This window comes from Canis lupus, chromosome 3, assembly GCF_003254725.2.
Source record: "Canis lupus dingo isolate Sandy chromosome 3, ASM325472v2, whole genome shotgun sequence".
NCBI classification, from domain to species: domain Eukaryota; kingdom Metazoa; phylum Chordata; class Mammalia; order Carnivora; family Canidae; genus Canis; species Canis lupus.
The window spans coordinates 62,011,743-62,029,297 of record NC_064245.1 but is presented as its reverse complement, the minus strand read 5'-3'; the positions used below and the strand labels follow the sequence as shown (position 1 = coordinate 62,029,297).

The 17,555-nt window shown below is 61.2% G+C and overlaps 1 protein-coding gene across 4 annotated transcripts; it reads right to left on the bottom strand.

The window, feature by feature from the left end:
• Positions 1-728: 728 nt before the first annotated feature.
• Positions 729-14,829, bottom strand: MXD4 (MAX dimerization protein 4). 4 transcript variants are annotated; one of them, XM_025437386.3, is made up of 7 exons: positions 14,636-14,829; positions 14,442-14,541; positions 11,054-11,083; positions 5,872-6,084; positions 5,492-5,606; positions 4,336-4,498; positions 729-4,029 (listed from the first exon to the last, which is right to left on the bottom strand). In XM_025437386.3, exons 1-7 carry the CDS (start codon positions 14,697-14,699, stop codon positions 3,872-3,874), a joined length of 843 nt encoding a protein of 280 aa, XP_025293171.1. In that variant the 5' UTR covers positions 14,700-14,829; the 3' UTR covers positions 729-3,871. The 4 variants fall into 4 exon arrangements, with proteins under 4 accessions (XP_025293171.1, XP_025293172.1, XP_025293173.1 ...); XM_025437387.3 differs by having other exon boundaries at positions 5,920-6,084; positions 14,636-14,827; XM_025437388.3 differs by lacking the exon at positions 5,872-6,084 and having other exon boundaries at positions 14,636-14,817.
• Positions 14,830-17,555: the final 2,726 nt, after the last annotated feature.

Below are 17,555 nucleotides of genomic sequence, written 5' to 3'. Positions count from 1 at the left end.
AGGTTCCAGAGGTAAGTGCTGCTGCCTGCTGGGGGAAGGAAGAGGAACCCCAAGTCCTCCCCAGAGTGCCCTAACAGCCCAAAGCCTGCTAGAGGGAATCACTGAGCCATCTCCAGTGTGCTGTGATGCCCTGGGGTCCCCCAGAAAAGTCCTTTTCTGCTACCCGACTCCCCACTACCTGAGCATTTTGTCTCCTAGATGACTTGCACCCAGGGCCATACCATTTCACACCCCTGCCCTGCACAGCAGGTCTTGAGGGCAGCAGGCAGAGGCCATGCCAAGGACAGGTCCAAGGAAAGTTTCTCAAGGTGCATCCCTGACAGTCAACAGCAGCTGTGTGGACAGGGCACCTGGCTGAGAACACCCAGTACCCACTCTGAGCCTGACCACCCCAAGGACCTAGTTGTCCTCATGAGACCCTGCTCCAGCCCCAGGGCCAGGAGCAAAGTCTGAATGCCAACAGCAAGAGCACCTGGTTGGCAAGTGGTGGGGGTGTGGTGGGCCTCCACTTTCATTCAGCTCCAGCTGTGTCTGTCCAGGGAGGCAGCCATGATGGTGGTAGCCAGCTGGCAGTGGGGAAGGACCACAGTCTGTGGGGTTCCCTGAAAGCAGAAGCTGTGGGCAGGGCAGTGAAGGCTGACACAGTCACCAGTGGGCTCAGGCTCCCTATGGAGGCTGAGGAGAGAGGAGCCAAATGTGGTGATGGAAAGAACTGGAAGCGAGAGGGGTGAGGTATAAAAATCTGTATTTATATTACAAAGACAGAATGGTACAGCACAGTCCCTCCCGGTGAACAGGCAGGTGGGTGGCCCAATTCTCTCCGGCGAAGACCTTGTGATTCACTGACCTGGCCAGCACCAGGCCCCCTGGGCAGCCCCAGACTCTGGCACAGAACCTGCCCTAAATGTGGCCCAGGGTCAGAGTTCTGGGGAGGGGGCCCCAGGTTAGCCAGCCCAGAGAGAGGCAGGGGGTGGGAGAGTGGGGGAAGCCTGCCTCACTCAGCAGATGGGGATTGTCTGGGGCCCTCGGGGCTATAGTTGGGCACACGGCTCCATCAGCCAGGAGAGCAGGTCTGGGCACTGGGCTCAGGACTCAAACCGCAGAGGTGGGCCAGGGCTCTGAGGAGGAGAAGCCTTCTCACAATCTCCCTTGCCAGCTGGGCCTGCTGTATGGGGGCCACTTCCCAGGGAGGATGTGGGCCCAGACCTGAGCCTGGAGCTCCAGGATCCCGGCCACTGAGGGCCACAGTGACCCACTAGGTGTATGTGGGGGGCATACAAACAGAGGTCACAGGTACCCCTACAGCCCTGTTCTGCCCCCATCTGCTTTCTACAGGTTCAACAATGCTCAGTTATCCAACATAGCCTCAGCCAGGCCCCCTCTGGGTCTCTGTGGCCAATAGCAACAGCTAATCCGTGCAAAAGGCAGGGAGCCAGAGGACGGGAGAATGGATGTGTAACTTCTAGCACCAGATCCTGGCCCTGAGGACCACCCCTCACCTGTCTGCTGGTGGCAGGGAGGTCAGCTTCCCAGCCCGTGGCAACCATGGCCTGAAATACCATGGGCTGAGCTGCCAGGAAGGTCAGCTGAGGACCACCACTGGTCACCCAGGGAGGACTTTGCTGGCTAGGGAGGGAGCAGAGCCCCCAGCTAATGGGGGAGCTGGTGCTTTAAGAATTCAGAGCAAAGACCAACCCAGGGCCTGGACTTGTGGCTCCTGTAGTGGGTCTTCAACTCAGGTACTCCTATGCTGCCCAGAGAGGGCTGGATGCTCTCCAGGAACACTCATTCTGTGGACATGCTCAGGCAGACAGGAGAAGCCACTCTGGGCACTCCAGACACCCTCCTCACCCCGGAAAGCTGGAAGGAGATGCTGACAGAATCATTTTCCTTAAAACCAATAGCAAGATGTTTGCACGGTCTCCCCAATTCATGCCCTGTCTCCCACCAACCTGCTTTCCACTTGTCATCCTGAGCCCCTGCAGGGCAGAGTCTGTGCCAGAGATGTTTCCAGGGACCCGTTCTTCCACCCACCCTGGGGTGTCTGTCGGCATGACCAAATATAAACATGAACCTTCCCCCACAATCTGGAAATTGGTTACAATGCACCAGAAAGGGAGGCTGACCCTACTGCAGGCCAGCCCCACAGCAAACCACCCAAATATTGCTGTGTGGACAAGGACTTCAGAAACCTTCAGGAAAGGCCAGGAGAGGCCTCCTAATGTCCACGCCTGGCTACCCCAGGTGTGGGCTGTGTTCAGCAGCTGCCAATGTCTGAAATCTGCAGGCCTCACCCCAGGCCAGGGAGCAGGGAAGGGTCAAGCTGGGTACAGGTAAGAACCTATTTCTCTGGTTAGCAGGCTCCTGACCAGGAGGCCAGGCTGCCCAGCGGGCTCTGACCAACCCCTGGAGAGGGTGAAACGGGGTGCAAGAGTGCTGGGTCACTGGGAGGCCAGGTAGCAGAGAGCTGCCCGCACAGCCCCTGACCTGGCCCTACTGGCTCTCAGGCTCTCACGCCCAGAAAGCTGTGACTGCCACCAGTGGCTGGCACGTGTGGGGAGGAAGCTAGGAGGTCACCTGCTGGGCGGGCCAGGGTGCCCTGGAGCCACAGGGGAGATGCTGGTGGTGGTGGGCGGGGCAGGGCCAGATGTGGGACACAAGGCACACTTGGACAACGGTGACAGACAAGACGAGTCCCTGAGACGCTGGGTCGCTCCCACCCTCAGCAAACAAGGACACAACGGTGGCTAGGAAAATAGAGTACAAAAATCTCGTACAGGAAGTCGAGGCAGCACATGCTGATGTTGCTTGGTGGGGAGTCTTTAGAGCTTTTTTCTCTTTTAAAAATGTTTCTCTTTTGTTTTAGGGAAAAAGCCTCTCTTCTGGGAGCCCTGTTCTGGGCTACTAGGCAGGGCAGCATTTTTTTTTTTTTTTTGCCTTTTTTTTTTGTTTTGTTTTTAAAGGTAGATGAGAAAGCCTCCTGAGAACTCTGGCTTCCCGCTGCCACCCCCAGCACAACTAAGCCCCTGCTGGGAGGAAAAGCCCCCTTCCCCACAGGTAGGCAGGTGAGCCAGGGTGGGAGGAGGAGCCAGCATAGGCCAGGGGCCCGCATGTGCCCAAAGGACCCTGGAGGGCCTACTCCCCAAGACACGTACCCTCTTGGGGTCAAGTGACCACGTGTGTCTGCATGTGTGCATGTATATGCATGGGGGCATGTGTGCCTAGGCGTGTGCGTGTGTCCATCTGAGGGACCTAACAGAGCAGAAGCTGCCCAGCTTGGGATGGGGTGGCTTGGCCTGTCCCTAGGAGCCCAGCCCTAGCTCCTGACACCTGTGGGGGTGCAAAAGCCCCTCTCCGCCCACTTGCCCCAGGGTGCTCACCCGAGTCCCGCCCTTCATGGGTCCCTCTGTCCAGGCCTCAGGAGACTACGTGGACTGACAGACAGATGGACAGATGGACGGAGAGCCACGCCTTCCTTCCTTCCTCGGTCCACTCCTTTCTCCTGGGATCCAGGGTTGGGGTGTGAGCTCCCCGCAGTGGTCATTAAGCCCCTCACACGGTGCCCGCCGAGATTTGCAGCAATGATATTTAATACTTCTGGAATGATTAGGAATCTGAGAACAGGCGGCTACGCTGGGCTCCAGGATGTGAGAGCTGGGCCCCGCCTCTCTGCAGGGGTCCCTGCCCAGCTGGGAGGGGTGGGCGGCACAGCGGGCCCTGACCGGCAGGCGGGCGGAGGCGGGCAGCCTGGGCGGCAGCTGGAGCTTCCAGAATGGCACAGCAGCGGGCCCGCGGAGAGGCTTTCAAGGACTGGAGGGCTGGCACGCTTGGCCGGGTAGGCAGGCGGGCCAAGGAGCTGAGGGCTCTAGGCCTACGAGAGGCCAGGGCGGCCAGGCCGCCGGCAGGGGGGCCCATAGCCCCCGTCGCTGCAGCCACCGCTCTGCAAGCTGTAGTGGTCGTCCACGTCACTGCTGCTGCCAACACTGTCCAGCTCACCAGGGCCAAACTCCATACCCTCTACGTCCACTTCTGGGGAGAACGGGGAGGGGGTCAGAATCTGAGGTGCCAACAGGGGTTCCTTCAAAGTCAAGGCCGTTCTCTGGCCTTCATGGAGGAGGCAGAGGCTCTGGGGGTGGGGGTTGGAGGGTGGGGGCAGGACGGGGCTCCCCGTCTGCAGCCTGGTGAGGAACACGATGGCCATCTGCCCTCCATGCCACACCCTCCTCATCCCATTGACTTTTGCTCCACACTGGGGAGTGCTTGCACACTGCCGGGCACACACGGCCACCCTGCCCTCCTGGCTTTCCCTTCCTCCTGGCCGCTCTCATGACCTACCTTGCTCTGAGTCGTCAGTGGAGACAGCGGAGCCCGTGCTGTCCGTGCGTACACGTTCCAGGCTCTGCATGGACAGCTGTTCCAGGCGCCGCTTCAGGAAGCGGTGTTCTCGTTGCAGCTGCTCCTTGATGCTCAGTGCCCGGCGGTCCTGCTCCTCCAGTTTCTGGGGGTGGAGGAGTAGGGGTCTGTGAGCCATGGGAGGTAGGGAAGCCGTCCCCCCTACCAGAAGAACCAGGGCCCCGGGGCCGCAGGGTACCTAGTCCCCAGGGGGCCCCTAAGGTCCAATGAGCCCCCTCCTCACCCTACTGGGTGGTGACATCACCCGTCCCCTCCTAGGCCCATGCCCTGCATCTGCTGACCACCTCCAGGAGACCCACAGCCACTGCCAGCTTGGCCAAGCCAAGCCACATGGGCCCTGGGCTGGCACTGCCTCCAGGAAGACATCCTGCCTTGGTGGTGTTCCCTCACCCCTGATGTCCCCTCACCCCCTACTTGCCCCAAGGGCAGCACTCTGCCCCCTTGCTTCTTCATCCTTCCCTGCTCTGTGAGACTCCAGGGCACTGACTGTGACTCTCTCCAAGATCCAGCCACTCTGCCTGGGGCTGCCCCTGCTTGCCAGCTCAGAGGCTTTGAGGGTCCTTCCTGGAGACCCACTCTTGGCCCAAGTGTCCTAAGAACCCCCCCCAAACCAGCAAGTCTGTCTTCAGGCCTTGGGGGCCTGCCCTCAACAATGGCTCACTCCATCTACCCTTCTGCCAGCCCCAGGAGACCAACCCTACCCTCCACCCAGAAGCTCCCAATACACCTGGGCTGCCTATTTCCCATCCCACCCCTCCTGGCCCCATCTCTCCTAGTTGCTGCCCCTTCATGGCCCAGGGCCCCAGGGGCCATCTGCAGCCCACCTTTCCCTCCCCAAGCCTGGCATGGCTAACCGTCCACCACCACCCCACCCCCTCTCAACGAAACCCTGCATGTGCCTGTGACCCCCTTAGCCCTCAGCATCCCCTGTGGCTGCACACCCCCACCTAGCGCCAGAGCCCCCCAGAGGCTCTCAATGTATACCTGCTAGGTGGTTCCCCTCAGGCCCTCTGGCCACTCCCCCTGGGTGTATAGGACAGTCAGCCAATGGCCGTGGTACAGGCACCATCCCACTCACCTTGATGTGCATCTTGGCGCGCTTCAGGAGGCTCAGCGTGGTGTGGCGGGTGCTGTCAGGGCCCAGGGGTACCAGCTGCTTGAGCTGCTCCAGATAGAGCCTGAGTTTGGCTCGTCTGAAAGAGGAGACACGGAACCATCAGGCCAGGGTGGCACCGCCCGTGGGGACAACAGCGGTGGCACAAGAGGCGGCCAGTCAGAGTCCTGCATGGACCTGCTGAGGGTCCCTCTCTGGGGCTCCCCTCCCAGCCTGGCTGACAGTTTCCCCAGAGCAGCCTGGTACCCGCCTTCCAGATTCCCTAACATGGGAGAGCCCACGGCCAGGGCCTGTATAGCCAGCCAGCCCTGCACAGCCCTCAGGGCCTCGGAGCCCGTGCTCACCCCACTGTCCCCACCGTCCACAGTAGGTCCAGGAGGCCAGGGCACAACCTGCAGCGGCAGGCTGCTCCTAGATGTCCAGGGGGCCCCAGGCAGGATTGGCATTCCACTTTGTCACGTTCAGAGTGGTCTCTGGTCATGTCACCACAGAAACACAGGTCCGTTGGGGTCAGGGAGGGCCAAGGACCAGCCCCTCCCACCCCAATTTCGTATCTCCTAGAGGAAACAGCTTTATTGTAGATTTTGTCCCTGTGTCTGTGCGGATGAATGCAGGTTTTCACAAAACTGTCCTCATAAGACCCAGTGGCATTGTTCACATAGCAGCCTTGGCCTTGGGTGAGGGGCTTTGGCCTGTATCCTGCCCATGCAGAAACCCTGCCCTTCCTGGCTCATCTCTTCTGAGAAGGACAAGCTGGCAGAGACCACCAGGGTGGCCACAGCTCACCCTGAAGCACACCCTGGCCACCACGATGGCCCGGGAGACCCTGCCATATCCACGTGATGGACCATCCTGGCAGGAAGGCCTGGCTGCACTGCTCTGCTTAGGCTGTACTCTGAGAGAAGACCCTGGAGGACAGGGCGCAGGTGTTTTTGTGAGGTCTTGACAACCTGCTGCCCAGCTGCCCTGCCAGCACCATGGCCAGGGCATGCTCCTTCCCTCATTAAGTGCCAACCTCTGCTGTCCCAGCTTTTCTCCTCTGTCCCCGACATGCAAAAGCCCCAGCACATCCACGGCCTCTTGTAGCCTTAGAGCCTGGGAGGAAAGTGGGCAGGGATGGCTACTTCTTCTGGACTGAGGGGGCACCCAAGGCCTGGGAACAGGGGCAGCTGAGTGTGGGGCAAGAGCCCGTCTGCAGAGCGGCAGTAACAGTCCCACCCTGTAGAAGGAAGCTGGTGGCACTTAGATCCCATGGCCCTACATCTGTTACCCAGGCCCACATGGCTCCTTCCCACTGACAGGGCACCTCCCCACCTAGGACTCCAGCCCACAGAACCCCCAGGACCTAGACATGTGCCTGAGTGAGGAAGAACCTCCAGGACACAGGACTCCGGCTGCGCTCTGCCTCAGGACCTGACAGCCTGGGCACTGGGGACCTGCGTGTAGAGCAGCCCCATGCTCTGCCTGGGGGCTGAAGGACCTTCAGAGAGGAGCTCCCACCTCCACACAAATACAAGACCGGGGAAGAAGGCATGCCAGCATGACCACCCGGAGTCCGGGAACCTCCGCTCCCCCACCTCCAAGGGGCTGGAGTACCCCTGCTGCACCGCTGCAAATGGGGCCAGGAACACTTGGCACCAGCTGCAAACTGTGCTCTGTGCTCCAGGAGGGGCTTGCCAGGCAGAGAGCCACCCTCCCACAGAGGGCCCTCCTGTCCTGCCACCCTCACCAAGCTCACACGTGGGGTCCCCTTGTCCGTATGCTCTATAGCAAATGGCAATGCTGACAACCTACTGCGTGGTTACATAAGCAGTATGTGATCTTTGTGTAAAATCAAACTGCAAAACAAGATAAAAAATAAAGTACCCCAAATCCCACCACCATCATTTTAGTGTATTCCACATTCTCACATCATGAATGTTCAGTGAAAAAATAGGCGTACGGAACCATCTATGTGACAAGGGACCCAATATCGTTTAAAAAAAACAGCAGACGCACACAAGAGACTCAACAGGACACAATGACGAGCAGGAGGCATGCGTCTCCAGGTGATGCGGTTGGCAACGTTTATTTCTTTGGCTTTACGGTTTTGTTTTGTTTTTTTGTTTTTGTATTTTCAGGTTTTCTATGCTAAAAAAAAAAAACCACACATTACTTTTACAATCAGAAAGAGAATTTGTACAAGAAAGAAAAAACACAGCTAAAAAGACAAATAACAGTGGAAAAATATCTGTAATACACATAAAAGACAAACGGTTAGTATTCGTGACATTTTGAGCTCATACACATCAAAAATAAAAAGAGGAATATCTTAATGTGGACATGGGCAGAGGACACACACAGCCAAGTTGCAGAACACAGACAGCTAAGCTAAACACAAAAGCGACTAGGCCGCACAGCCGGCTAGGAAATGAGCACCCGGCAGGGGAGGCGGGCACCTGGGCGGGACAGCCTAGACTAGCTGGCTCTGGGGCTGGCCCGGGCGCCCAGCCACGCGTCACTTGCGGGGAGCAAACAAGGGCCGCGGCAGGACTTGAACCCTTGAGTGGCACCTGCACTATCCCCCAGGTGTGCAGCTTTCCACAAGGCCAGCTCCACCATGGGACTGAGCAGAGCACCATGGCTAAGGACACTGTCTGTGTGTACACGGGGGCCAGGGGGAGGAAAAGGCTCAGACACGGGAGGACAGTGCTCATGCGGTGTCAGGGGAAAGGTCGAGTTATGAAACCGTGGATAACACAGTCCCACTTTTATCCATGTGAGTTAGTATCCGCGTGGAAGAGGATGCAGGTGTGGCCTCCCAGGCGCCTAGGATGGCTCTCTCTGGGGTGGGGTGCAGGGGAGGACCCCTGAGCGTCTGTGATGGACGTGGACGGGCTGCTTTAGATATCCTAAATCACAGGCTTCTCAAAGGACACAGAGAGCCCGCCAGACAATCCCCCTGCAAGGCTTAGCACCAGACCACACACCTGCCCAAGTCCCAGAGAGCACTCAGCCAGGACTGCAGTCTCAGTGGGGCCAGACCCAGCTCTGCTAGGCACTGGCTGTGGGGGCTCCAGGCAGGTCCCCACCCTCCTGTGTCCCACATACAGCCCCTGGGGGGAGCGGAGGAGGTGCCGAGGCCCGGGGGAGCCCTGAGCTGGAGCCGCCCCAAGCTGGAGCGGCCACGGTGCCGCAGGCCCTCTGCCAGCGCCCCGTGGCTGTCCCCAACATTCCTGGGAGCTTTGAAAATTCACCACTTCCTGAAGGAACCCTGTGTAGATTCGGGAGGCAGAACCTGCCTCTGGGAATCACCGCATTAGTGTTAATAGCAGCTTGGTCTCTGGCCACTGGCCACAGCCCAGCTCTGGACACAAGTCCTTCTTAGCTTCTCACCACAAGCCCCTGCTCTGAAAAGGAGGTCCCAGCGTCTGTACAGCCACACTCTGAGCCACCCCAGGTCCGGCCGCCAGGGAAGAAAGAGGTCAGAAAAGGAGGAGCTGCCCTGCCCTGTGGCTACCCGGGGAACGAGGCCCCTGTTGGCCTCTTCTGCTCACCTGTATCCTCTAGCTGTGAGGTTTACAGAGACCCTGTGCTGCACCAGGCAGGTGGGGTTGGCCTACAGGGAGCCCCTAATCCACACACAAAAGGTCTGGAGCTGGGGCAGGAGGCTCATCCTGCCAAGGAATACCCAATCTGCCTGGCCCCCGGGCCCGGGGTCAGTAGTAGAGCACTGGCCCTAGCAGAACCACTGGAGCTGCTTTCTATGAGGGAGGATGGGGAGGCCTGGGAGGAGGACCAGCCAGGCTGACCAGGCTGCCTCACAGAACAGGCAGGGGAAAGCCCCGTGGGGCTGACCTGGCACACCTCTAGGGAGGGCGACCTCCAGGGCCTGCTCCCTGGGGCTGGCCGGGTGACCCAGCCAGTGCTTCTTCCTTCCTGTGGCCAGCAGCCAGGAGTATCTTGCATCAGCACTGGGTAGCCACAGGTACAGCCTTGACCCAGGTCCCTACCAGGGGCTCTCTGCATCTATCTGTTGGCCAGGAAGGCACAGGACCCTGCATGGGGATGGGGGAATGGATAGAGACCTCAAGCAACCCATCTACCCTGCTTCTATGTTTCAAAAGGACCCTCCAAGACCCAGCCTAAGGGCAAGCTTCAGGAGAAGGTCACTGAGGCCAAGGCCAGAGTCAAGGGGCAGTTGTAGGGGTCGAAGGCCAGCAATCTGTCCTGCTCTGAGAGCTGCCATGCTCTTGGCACCCGATCTCCCACAGTATCATCCCCCTTCTGCACGGAGAGGCTGGTTTCCCAGGCACTACCCCAGGATGCCTTCTCCAGAACACTTCCACATGCCTGTCCAGGCCCCTGGGTCCCAGTGAAGGCTAGCCATCTCCTCCAGCCTAGGAGTGACCCAGGGTCTGTCTGGCTTTCTAGGCCCCCGCACCTGCCCCACCTCCACGGCCTCTCAGGAACCCCTCAAACACACAGGAGCAGTCCAGGAAGTACGGTTCCTCCAGAGAACACAGTGTCCTGTCCCTGCCCAGCGCCCGCCCAGCTGAGGGCCGAATCCCAGGGGAGCGGAAGCTGGCGCTGCCGTGGGCGTCGGGGGGGGCGGTGCGGGGGGAAGACACAGAGAACTGGCTAAGGTCCAAACCTTCCCAGAGCAAGCTGGGAGAGTTCAACTTGTATGCAGAAGCCCCCCTCCCACACTGGCCCATTTCACAGGTGGCAACAGAGGTCAGGAAGAAGCTACTGTGTGGCAGCCCTTGGTCCCGGCACCAAGGCTCCTGCCTTTGGGGTCTCTGTGCCCACCCATAGCTCCCACCACCCCACTGAGATTCACTATGAGGGTCCCTGTGTGCAGGGCTGAACCTGCCTGCATCTTGTCCCTACTTCAGAGTGGGCCCAGGCTTCTGGAGCCGCTGGGGGCAGAGCCAGGCCCATAGCACCCAAGCTGGGATCAGCTGGGGAGGCACGCCAGGGCGTACCTCGGGCGACAGTGCTCCCCTTCCCTGCCCTCTCGGTCCTCAAAGGACCCAGAGTAGACCCGGCCCTGCAGCCAGAAGGTGGGCATGAAGGGTTCCAGAGGATCCTGCCCCTGGCCAGACCTTCCCCGCAGCCCATGTAGCCAAAGACCAGCTGCTCTTCCCACTGCCCCACGTGTGATCAGTGGGAGCTCCCTGGAAGGCAGGCCCCAGGGTGCAGTGGACCCCAGACCAAGAGGCCCAAACCCTCCTGGTTGGAGGCCAGCATCCCAAGAGCTCTCTCGAGAGCTGCTCCCAAAGGGGCTCAGATGCCCCATGTTAGATGGATCTCCTGCTCCAGAGAGCAGGCATGCTCCAAGACCCTCACCCGTGCCCTCAACTTCCAAGGTCCTGGGTCCCGTGTCTGCCTCCTGAGGGCAAAGCCTGACTCCTCCTTTACAACTGACCCTCCACAAGCAAGGGTGCGCCTGGTAGCATGGTCAGCCGTACCCAGGACACACAGGGAGGGGGATTAGGCAGCTCATATGGGTGACTGGGGGGTGGGGGACAGGGCATCACTTACCTGTGCTTTTCTAGTTCATTGTGTGAAGACCTGTTTAGAGAGATAGAAAGACAGAGCTCACTCTGCTGCCTAATCACCAATACAAAAGAATGACAGCTCTACTCAGGGGCCTAGGAACCTGCAGATGGTGGCAGGATGAGGAGGGCTGGGGCAGTGAGCAGCTGTGACTAAAGGCAGGGTGGGGGAACCTTGCACCAAGTGACCAGGACAGGAGACAGAGGTGCAGCTGCATCTAGGGATGCCTAGGGCCACCTGGCTTACTCAGTGAGGCATTTGGGGGCTCTGGAGGCAAGATGCCTTCCAGAAGGCAGTAGGACTGATCCACCCTGTGCTCCCAAGGCTTCCTGGGCACTGAGCCACCAGCCTTGCCCGTTCCACACTCCTGGAGGCCAGCAGTGTCTTTGGGGCCCCAGGAGCCGGCCTAGAGGGCCAACTGCAGGTGAGGACATGGAGTGGTCCTCCTGACATTCCCAGAGTGCCACTCCCCTGCGGTTGGGCTCTCCCACCTACATGATCACAGTTCATTGCACCAGTGGGGATACCCAGGGACAGAGCCAACCCGGCCCAGGAGGGAGACTGAGGCTGGCCCTCCTGCTTCCCTCTGGGGCCATGGTCCTGGCCTCTCTGGGTCCAGCAGTAGCCCTATCTGCTGCTCCAGCCCTACCCACCTGGCCCATCCAGACAAGGGTACAGAATCCTGAGGACCCTGGTAGGCAGTTCCGCGGTAGTTGCCTTGTAGGACAATAATTCAAGATCAATTTCCCAGTTCCAGAGTTTTTTCCCAGTTCAGGGGGGGAGCCCATGGACTGCCAGGGCTCCTAGGCCTGCCAGGCTGCCTCACATGTGAGCAGAGGGCCCAGACTACCTCAGGGGACACCCAGATTGAGTGCTGTGTCCCCCTATCCCTCAATCTTTCCTGGAGCTTCTGCTGACCTCTGCCTGCCTGCCCACACTCTCCTGCTCCCAGGAACTCTGGGCTAGGTGTCTCTCGTCCCCATCCAACCAGCCAGAGTGCCTACCCATCCTTCTTGCCTCTGCCACCTACCATGGTTCATGGCCCTACCAAAGCCAAATGGGGTCCAAGGCCTCCTCTCTGCTCACCAGGGCCACCTGGGCCTCCCTGTGAAGCTTTGAGAGAGCCTCCAGACCTGGGTCCTGGGGGATCTTGAGGGCCTGCTGGTCACAGGAGCTGGGCAGGGAGCCAAAGAACCTCTGCCGGGCTGGCCAGGACCAGGAGGGAGCAGAGCTGTCAGGTTCCTCTCAGCCAGGACCACAGCTCCTCAGTGCGGGTCTAGAGGTCTGCTCCCGTGTGAAGGATGTGAGGGTTAGTGAGTGTCCTTCGACGTAGAGGGCTTGGCCACCCCCTCACTGTCTGGGTTACACTCCTCCTGGAGGGCGAGGGTCACTCCTTGGCTAGCTGGGGATGAGAGGGGCCCAGAGCCCCTCCTGGGGCTCCTCCCAGGCCCAGACATCTGCAATGGCCTGTGGCAGGTTTGTAACGTGGGTCCCAGGAACACCCTGTCCTACACCTGGGAAGAGGGGCCCCCGGGCTGGAGCTCTGCTAAGAACATTCTTGGCATCACTTCGTTCACTTTGGGCCCTCCAGGTAGGAACTCCTGTACCCATGTTCTCGGAGGACCTGAGCCCCAGCAGGCTGGCTCCAGTTCCCTCTTACTGAACCACTGTCCCCAAAAGCCCTTCCTAGAGCCCTGGCAATAATGGGACCTCCTGCACACACATTGCCCTCCTGTCCCACTGCTCACCCCTCACCCTGGGCCCACCCTTTCCCCTCACTTTGGTGAGACACAGATACCTTGCATGGTGGGACATCCTTGTCAAGTCAGAGGCCCAGGACCCTCTGAGCCCTGCTCTGCCCTCACCCCTGATCTGGGCCGACTGGGCCCAGCTGGGTAGGGACAGCCTTCGTGGCCCTCTCACTGGGGGGTCCAGTGGCTCTGCCCAGAGGAGGGGCACGGAGGCACACTGCAGCCCAGGAAACCCCCTCAGCCCTCCCCAGGGCCCTCAAGGTGGCAGCACATAGAAGGCCAGGAGCCCACCTCAGAATCGGGGTTCCGAGGATGGGAGGCTGGCCCCAGGCATGTAATTCAATTTCTCAACACCTGCTTTCTCAGCCTATGATGCATCTATCCTGGGTTGGAGGAAAAGTACGAGAAGCCCTCAGCACACCAGGAACCCCAGAGTCTTAATTATGACTCTGGCTATCAACTCTGGGTACCTCATGGGACTCTAAGGTCACGTTCCAGAGTTTCCACAGGCGCCAGGGCGTGTGGGGCAGTGAGAGCCAGCTAGCTCCTCGAGGACACCAGAGAGGGGGTGTCCTCTCACAATCCTTTCCCAAACCGTCCTCAGCAGGGGACCAGGAGCTGGGACTCAGAGGCACGTCCGGCCAGGGCAGATGGAGACTCAAGCAATCCCCTGCCAGGCCCAGGGCGCCAGAACGTCACAGGAGATAGGTCCTTGTGCCAGCCATTCTGTTTCCCAAGAACGAGCAGGCCACAGGAATGAGCCGCACCCTCTGCCAAGGGGCCCCCAAGCCCCCTGCAAGGCTCCCTGCCTGGCAACAGGGTCCAGAGCCGGAGAGGCCAAGGCCGTGCCTGGTGTGCTGTGGCCCTCTTGGCCCTCGCAGGGGGAGCCCCACGGGAGCCCTAGCTCAGGGTCCCTCCTGCAAGGATGTGCACCCCAGCTTTCTTCTACAGCCTGGGAAGGAGGCCAGAGTAGGGGGTGGGGGAGTGCTGGCACCAGGAGGGCTGCTGCAGGCGGCCAGCACCTCTTCCGGCTACCCTTCGGGAGGGCCTCCTGTCCAAAGAAGGGGACCCGACACTTGTCGCCGCAGCTTCACGTATGTCAGGACGATGGGCAGGGGGGCCCCCGGGCACGGCCTGCTTACGCCCTCTTTGTCCAGGCCCTGCGGGTGGGGGCGCTCGGCGCAGCAGCGGGGCAGACGCGGCCACCCCCCGCGGCGGGCAGTCCCACGCAGTGCGCACCGACCCTCAGTGTCCCCGGACGCACGGGGCCCCGGCCAGCGCCCACCGACAACTTTTCTTCCTGCCCGGAAAAGTCCAGAACAAGTTGCTAGCGGGGAGCGGCTGCGGGAGGAGACCCCGGGCGGCGGGCGCTGTACGCGTGGCACTGTTTACGCGAGAGGCCGAGGAGGCGCGGCCCGCGGGAAGATGGCGACGGCGCGGGCGGGGCCGGCCGGGCGGGGCTGCGGCCGCGGCCCGGGTGCTCCTCCTCCTCCAGGCTGGCCGCCGGGGCGCGCGGCCGCTGCTGGGCTGCAGCCGGGGGGTCGGGGCCGGGGGAGGGCGCTCCGGGGCGGGAGGGGGGGGACGACCCCCGGCGCCTGGCCGGGCGGGGTGGGGGGCGGTACCTGTTGTTCGGGGCCTTGCGCACCAGGCCAGCCGCCTTTGTCTTCTTCCTGGCGAAGTCCCCGTCGAAGGGCAGCACCGAGGCGTAGCCGTGCTCGGCCTCTGCGGACAGACGGCGCGGTCAGCGGACCCCGCCCGGCCCCGGCCCTGCCGCCCGCCCCCCGCGTCCCGGCGCACAAAGGGGCGCGGGCGCTACCTCGGTCCCTGCGCTCCAGGTACTCGGCCGCCTCCAGCAGGATCAGCAGGGAATTCAGCTTCATCGTGCCACCCGCCCGCGCCCGCCCGCGCTCTCCGGGACGGCGGCGGCCGCTGCCCGGCCCTCTCCGGCCGGCTCCGCTCGCCGCCCGCCCCGCGCGCCCGGCGACCCTACTTCCCCGACTCCCGCGGACTCCCAGTGCGCTCGGCCGCCACCCTCCGCCTCGGGCCCTCAAATTGACACATAAGGGCGAGCGGCGGCCGGCGTAGCCAATGGGGGCCGGCGCTGCGGCTCTGGGGGCGGGTGCTGGGTCGGGCCGGGGCCAATGGGAGCCGTCCGAACGCCTCGGGCCGGGCCGAGAATGTTGACAGATGCGATGCTCGGTTCCTATAGGCCGGCCGCGCTAGTAACAATTTAGAAGCCCAAGCTTAGCAACAGCACGTGGTGGCCCGGCCCCCGCGCTCGCTGACTGGTGGCTGCTGTGCATGTTAAGTAGGCTCTGCGCGCCGATTGGCCCGGGGCGTTCTATGTAAAACAGGCCCCGCGGACCAATGGCGGCTGCGGGGCGCGCGGCCAATGAGGGCGCCGCGGCCGGACGGGTTGCCGAGAGGAAGCGGAGTGCCGGGGAACTGCACGCCCCGGGGCCGGTGCCCCGGGGCGCGTCAGGGTACGCGGGCCATGGGGTGCGCGCACTGTGCAAGCCCCGGCCACTCCGGGACAGCTCCGCGGGGACAGGGGACCTGGGGTGGGCTGCAAAACGATACCCTTTCCCGCCGGACACAGTGACCGCAGCGAGGGCCGGGGGCCGGGGGCCGGAGCCCGGAGGAGGGGTGGAGGAGGTCAGAGCCCAAGAGCCGGATCATCTCAGCGACAATGACCCAGAGAGGGAGGGCGCTTTGAGCTGCCCGCTGGACCCCAGGCCCGAGCGGAGGGGCCCCGACAGTGAGGGTGGCATGCTCATATCTGAAGAGCGGGGACATCCCAAGACGTTCTTGGTGCTGGTCCCCTCTGGCCAAGGAGCCAGGGAAGCGCGTTCTCGGAAAGAAAGTTGCCCTCCGCGGGAGGAGATCAAGCCCTCCTCAAGCTCTGGCTGCTGGGAGAGAGGTCCTCGTGGCCACGCCGGCCGGCACCGTAGGAGCAGCAGCCTGGAGGGTAGCCCCACACTGGCCTCGGGTCCCTTCCGGCTTCCTTCTCACCCTTCTCACCCATTGTTGAGACGTCTTGCCTGGGAGCTGCTGAGGACGGGGCCAGCAGGTTGAGAGGGTGGGGATAAGGTGGTTGGACCCCCACCCTCCCTGCCCAAAGTTCTAAGTGGGGCACTGCTGCCACCAACAAAACAGAACAGAAACTAAAAATCTCAGCACTTTCTGTCCTAGGAGCTATTGAATGTTTCATATACATTCCCTCATGTATATCTGAATCCCCAATTTACAGATAAGGAAACTGGAAATCCTGAGGCTTAGGGTTTGGTCAGAATCTCCTTGCAATCCCAGTAGCATGTACATTAGAGCTCCCATAAGGTGACTCAGGGCTGGTGACCCAGGAGCATAGAGAACAGGCCACCTCTTGCCCCAACACTACTTGCCAGGGCGTGAGAACCAGTTGTGTGACCTGAGAAATGGGGCTAGGGATGTGTTGCCCACTCCCCAGCCCTCCCAACAGAGCTCAGTGAGACCCAATGGGGAACTTGGATACTGCCATTAGACAGCCCTGCATGGACATTAAGACAGCCCCTGGATGGTAACCCCAGCCCTTCCTGCTCCTGCCCCACAGTCAACCCAGAACCAGGGCAGAGGCCCTAAAGCCACACAGGATAAAGGAGGTGCCCCACTCTGGGGAGGGGCAGATACATTCAGAGTTTGGGGGTGTAGGTTCACCACCTAAGGGTCAGCATTTTGCAGAGTCATTTCATCCCTGCGTATGGGAAGGGTGGGTTGCTGGCCCCAGTCTTAAAGCTGGCACCTTGTCCAGGTGAGTGCACCTGCTGGATGCCCACCCTACTAACTGCAGTGGGGTGTGAGGCATGCTCTGTATCACAGCCAGGGGAGCAAGCACCCAGGCATGACCATGGGAACCATGTGCACTCTGCACCCCAGCTTGCCTCCATCTGCAGCCTGGCTGTTTCCAGGACCCCTTTCCCAAGCACTCCCCAATGGCTCTACGCTGCCTGTGAGAGTGGATGACTCCAGAACACAAGCTGTGTGTGGGAGGGAAGGGAAAAGTGGTCTGTGAACTAGGGGCTGGACAGGAGAGCCAGGGATTGGCATGGGTGAAGGCATCAGGGCCCCAGGCGTGGGGAGGCAACCAGGGAGGAGCCTTGTGGACCAGATAGAGCCCCCAGGGAGGATACTAAACTGCAAGGGAGGATGAACAGGGTTGGGGCAGTGCTTGTCTCACGTGGGGCCAACCAAGTGTCCACACCCACGAGCCTCAGTGTGCCCTCTCCAGGTATGTTGGGGGTGGGGTGTGGCATAGGTGCAGCTGGCTGGGCCAGGCTCCAAAGCGCAGGCCCTGTGCCACCCCTTGGTGTGTAGGGCAAGTGTCTAATGATTGTGTCACCTCTTCCAGGGAGGCTTCCCTGAGCCTGGGCTAGGCTGGCTGCCTCCTTACTTCCCCTTCACCCATGCCTGCCCAGCCCTTCCCACCCCTTCTCCAGAGTCCATGCCCCTGAGGAAGGATGCAGACCTCTCAGGCCCCCTCCCTCACCTCCATCTAGAGCCGGAGAGGGGCCACAGAACTCTCCTGCCCACCACTCCTGATCATCCCCCAGGCACCCTGCACCATGCCCCGTCCTGCACCAGCCCACACTCCCTCCCTGTCCTTTGGGGGAGCCCAGCCCACCCCAGAGCTCCCAGCCTGGGCTGTAGGAGAAGGAGTGGGGCCTGGATCCAGAAAGGACTTCTTGATTTGACTGGCAGGC

Excerpts from the sequence above, each read along its gene's own strand:
- MXD4 (XM_025437386.3), bottom strand. The coding sequence starts at position 14,699 with ATGAAGCTGAATTCCCTGCTGATCCTGCTGGAGGCGGCCGAGTACCTG. Across the intron at positions 14,542-14,635 it reads CCTGGAGCGCAGGGACCGAG|AGGCCGAGCACGGCTACGCC; the intron begins GTAGCGCCCGCG and ends GTCTGTCCGCAG. Across the intron at positions 4,030-4,335 it reads CACTGACGACTCAGAGCAAG|AAGTGGACGTAGAGGGTATG; the intron begins GTAGGTCATGAG and ends CGTTCTCCCCAG.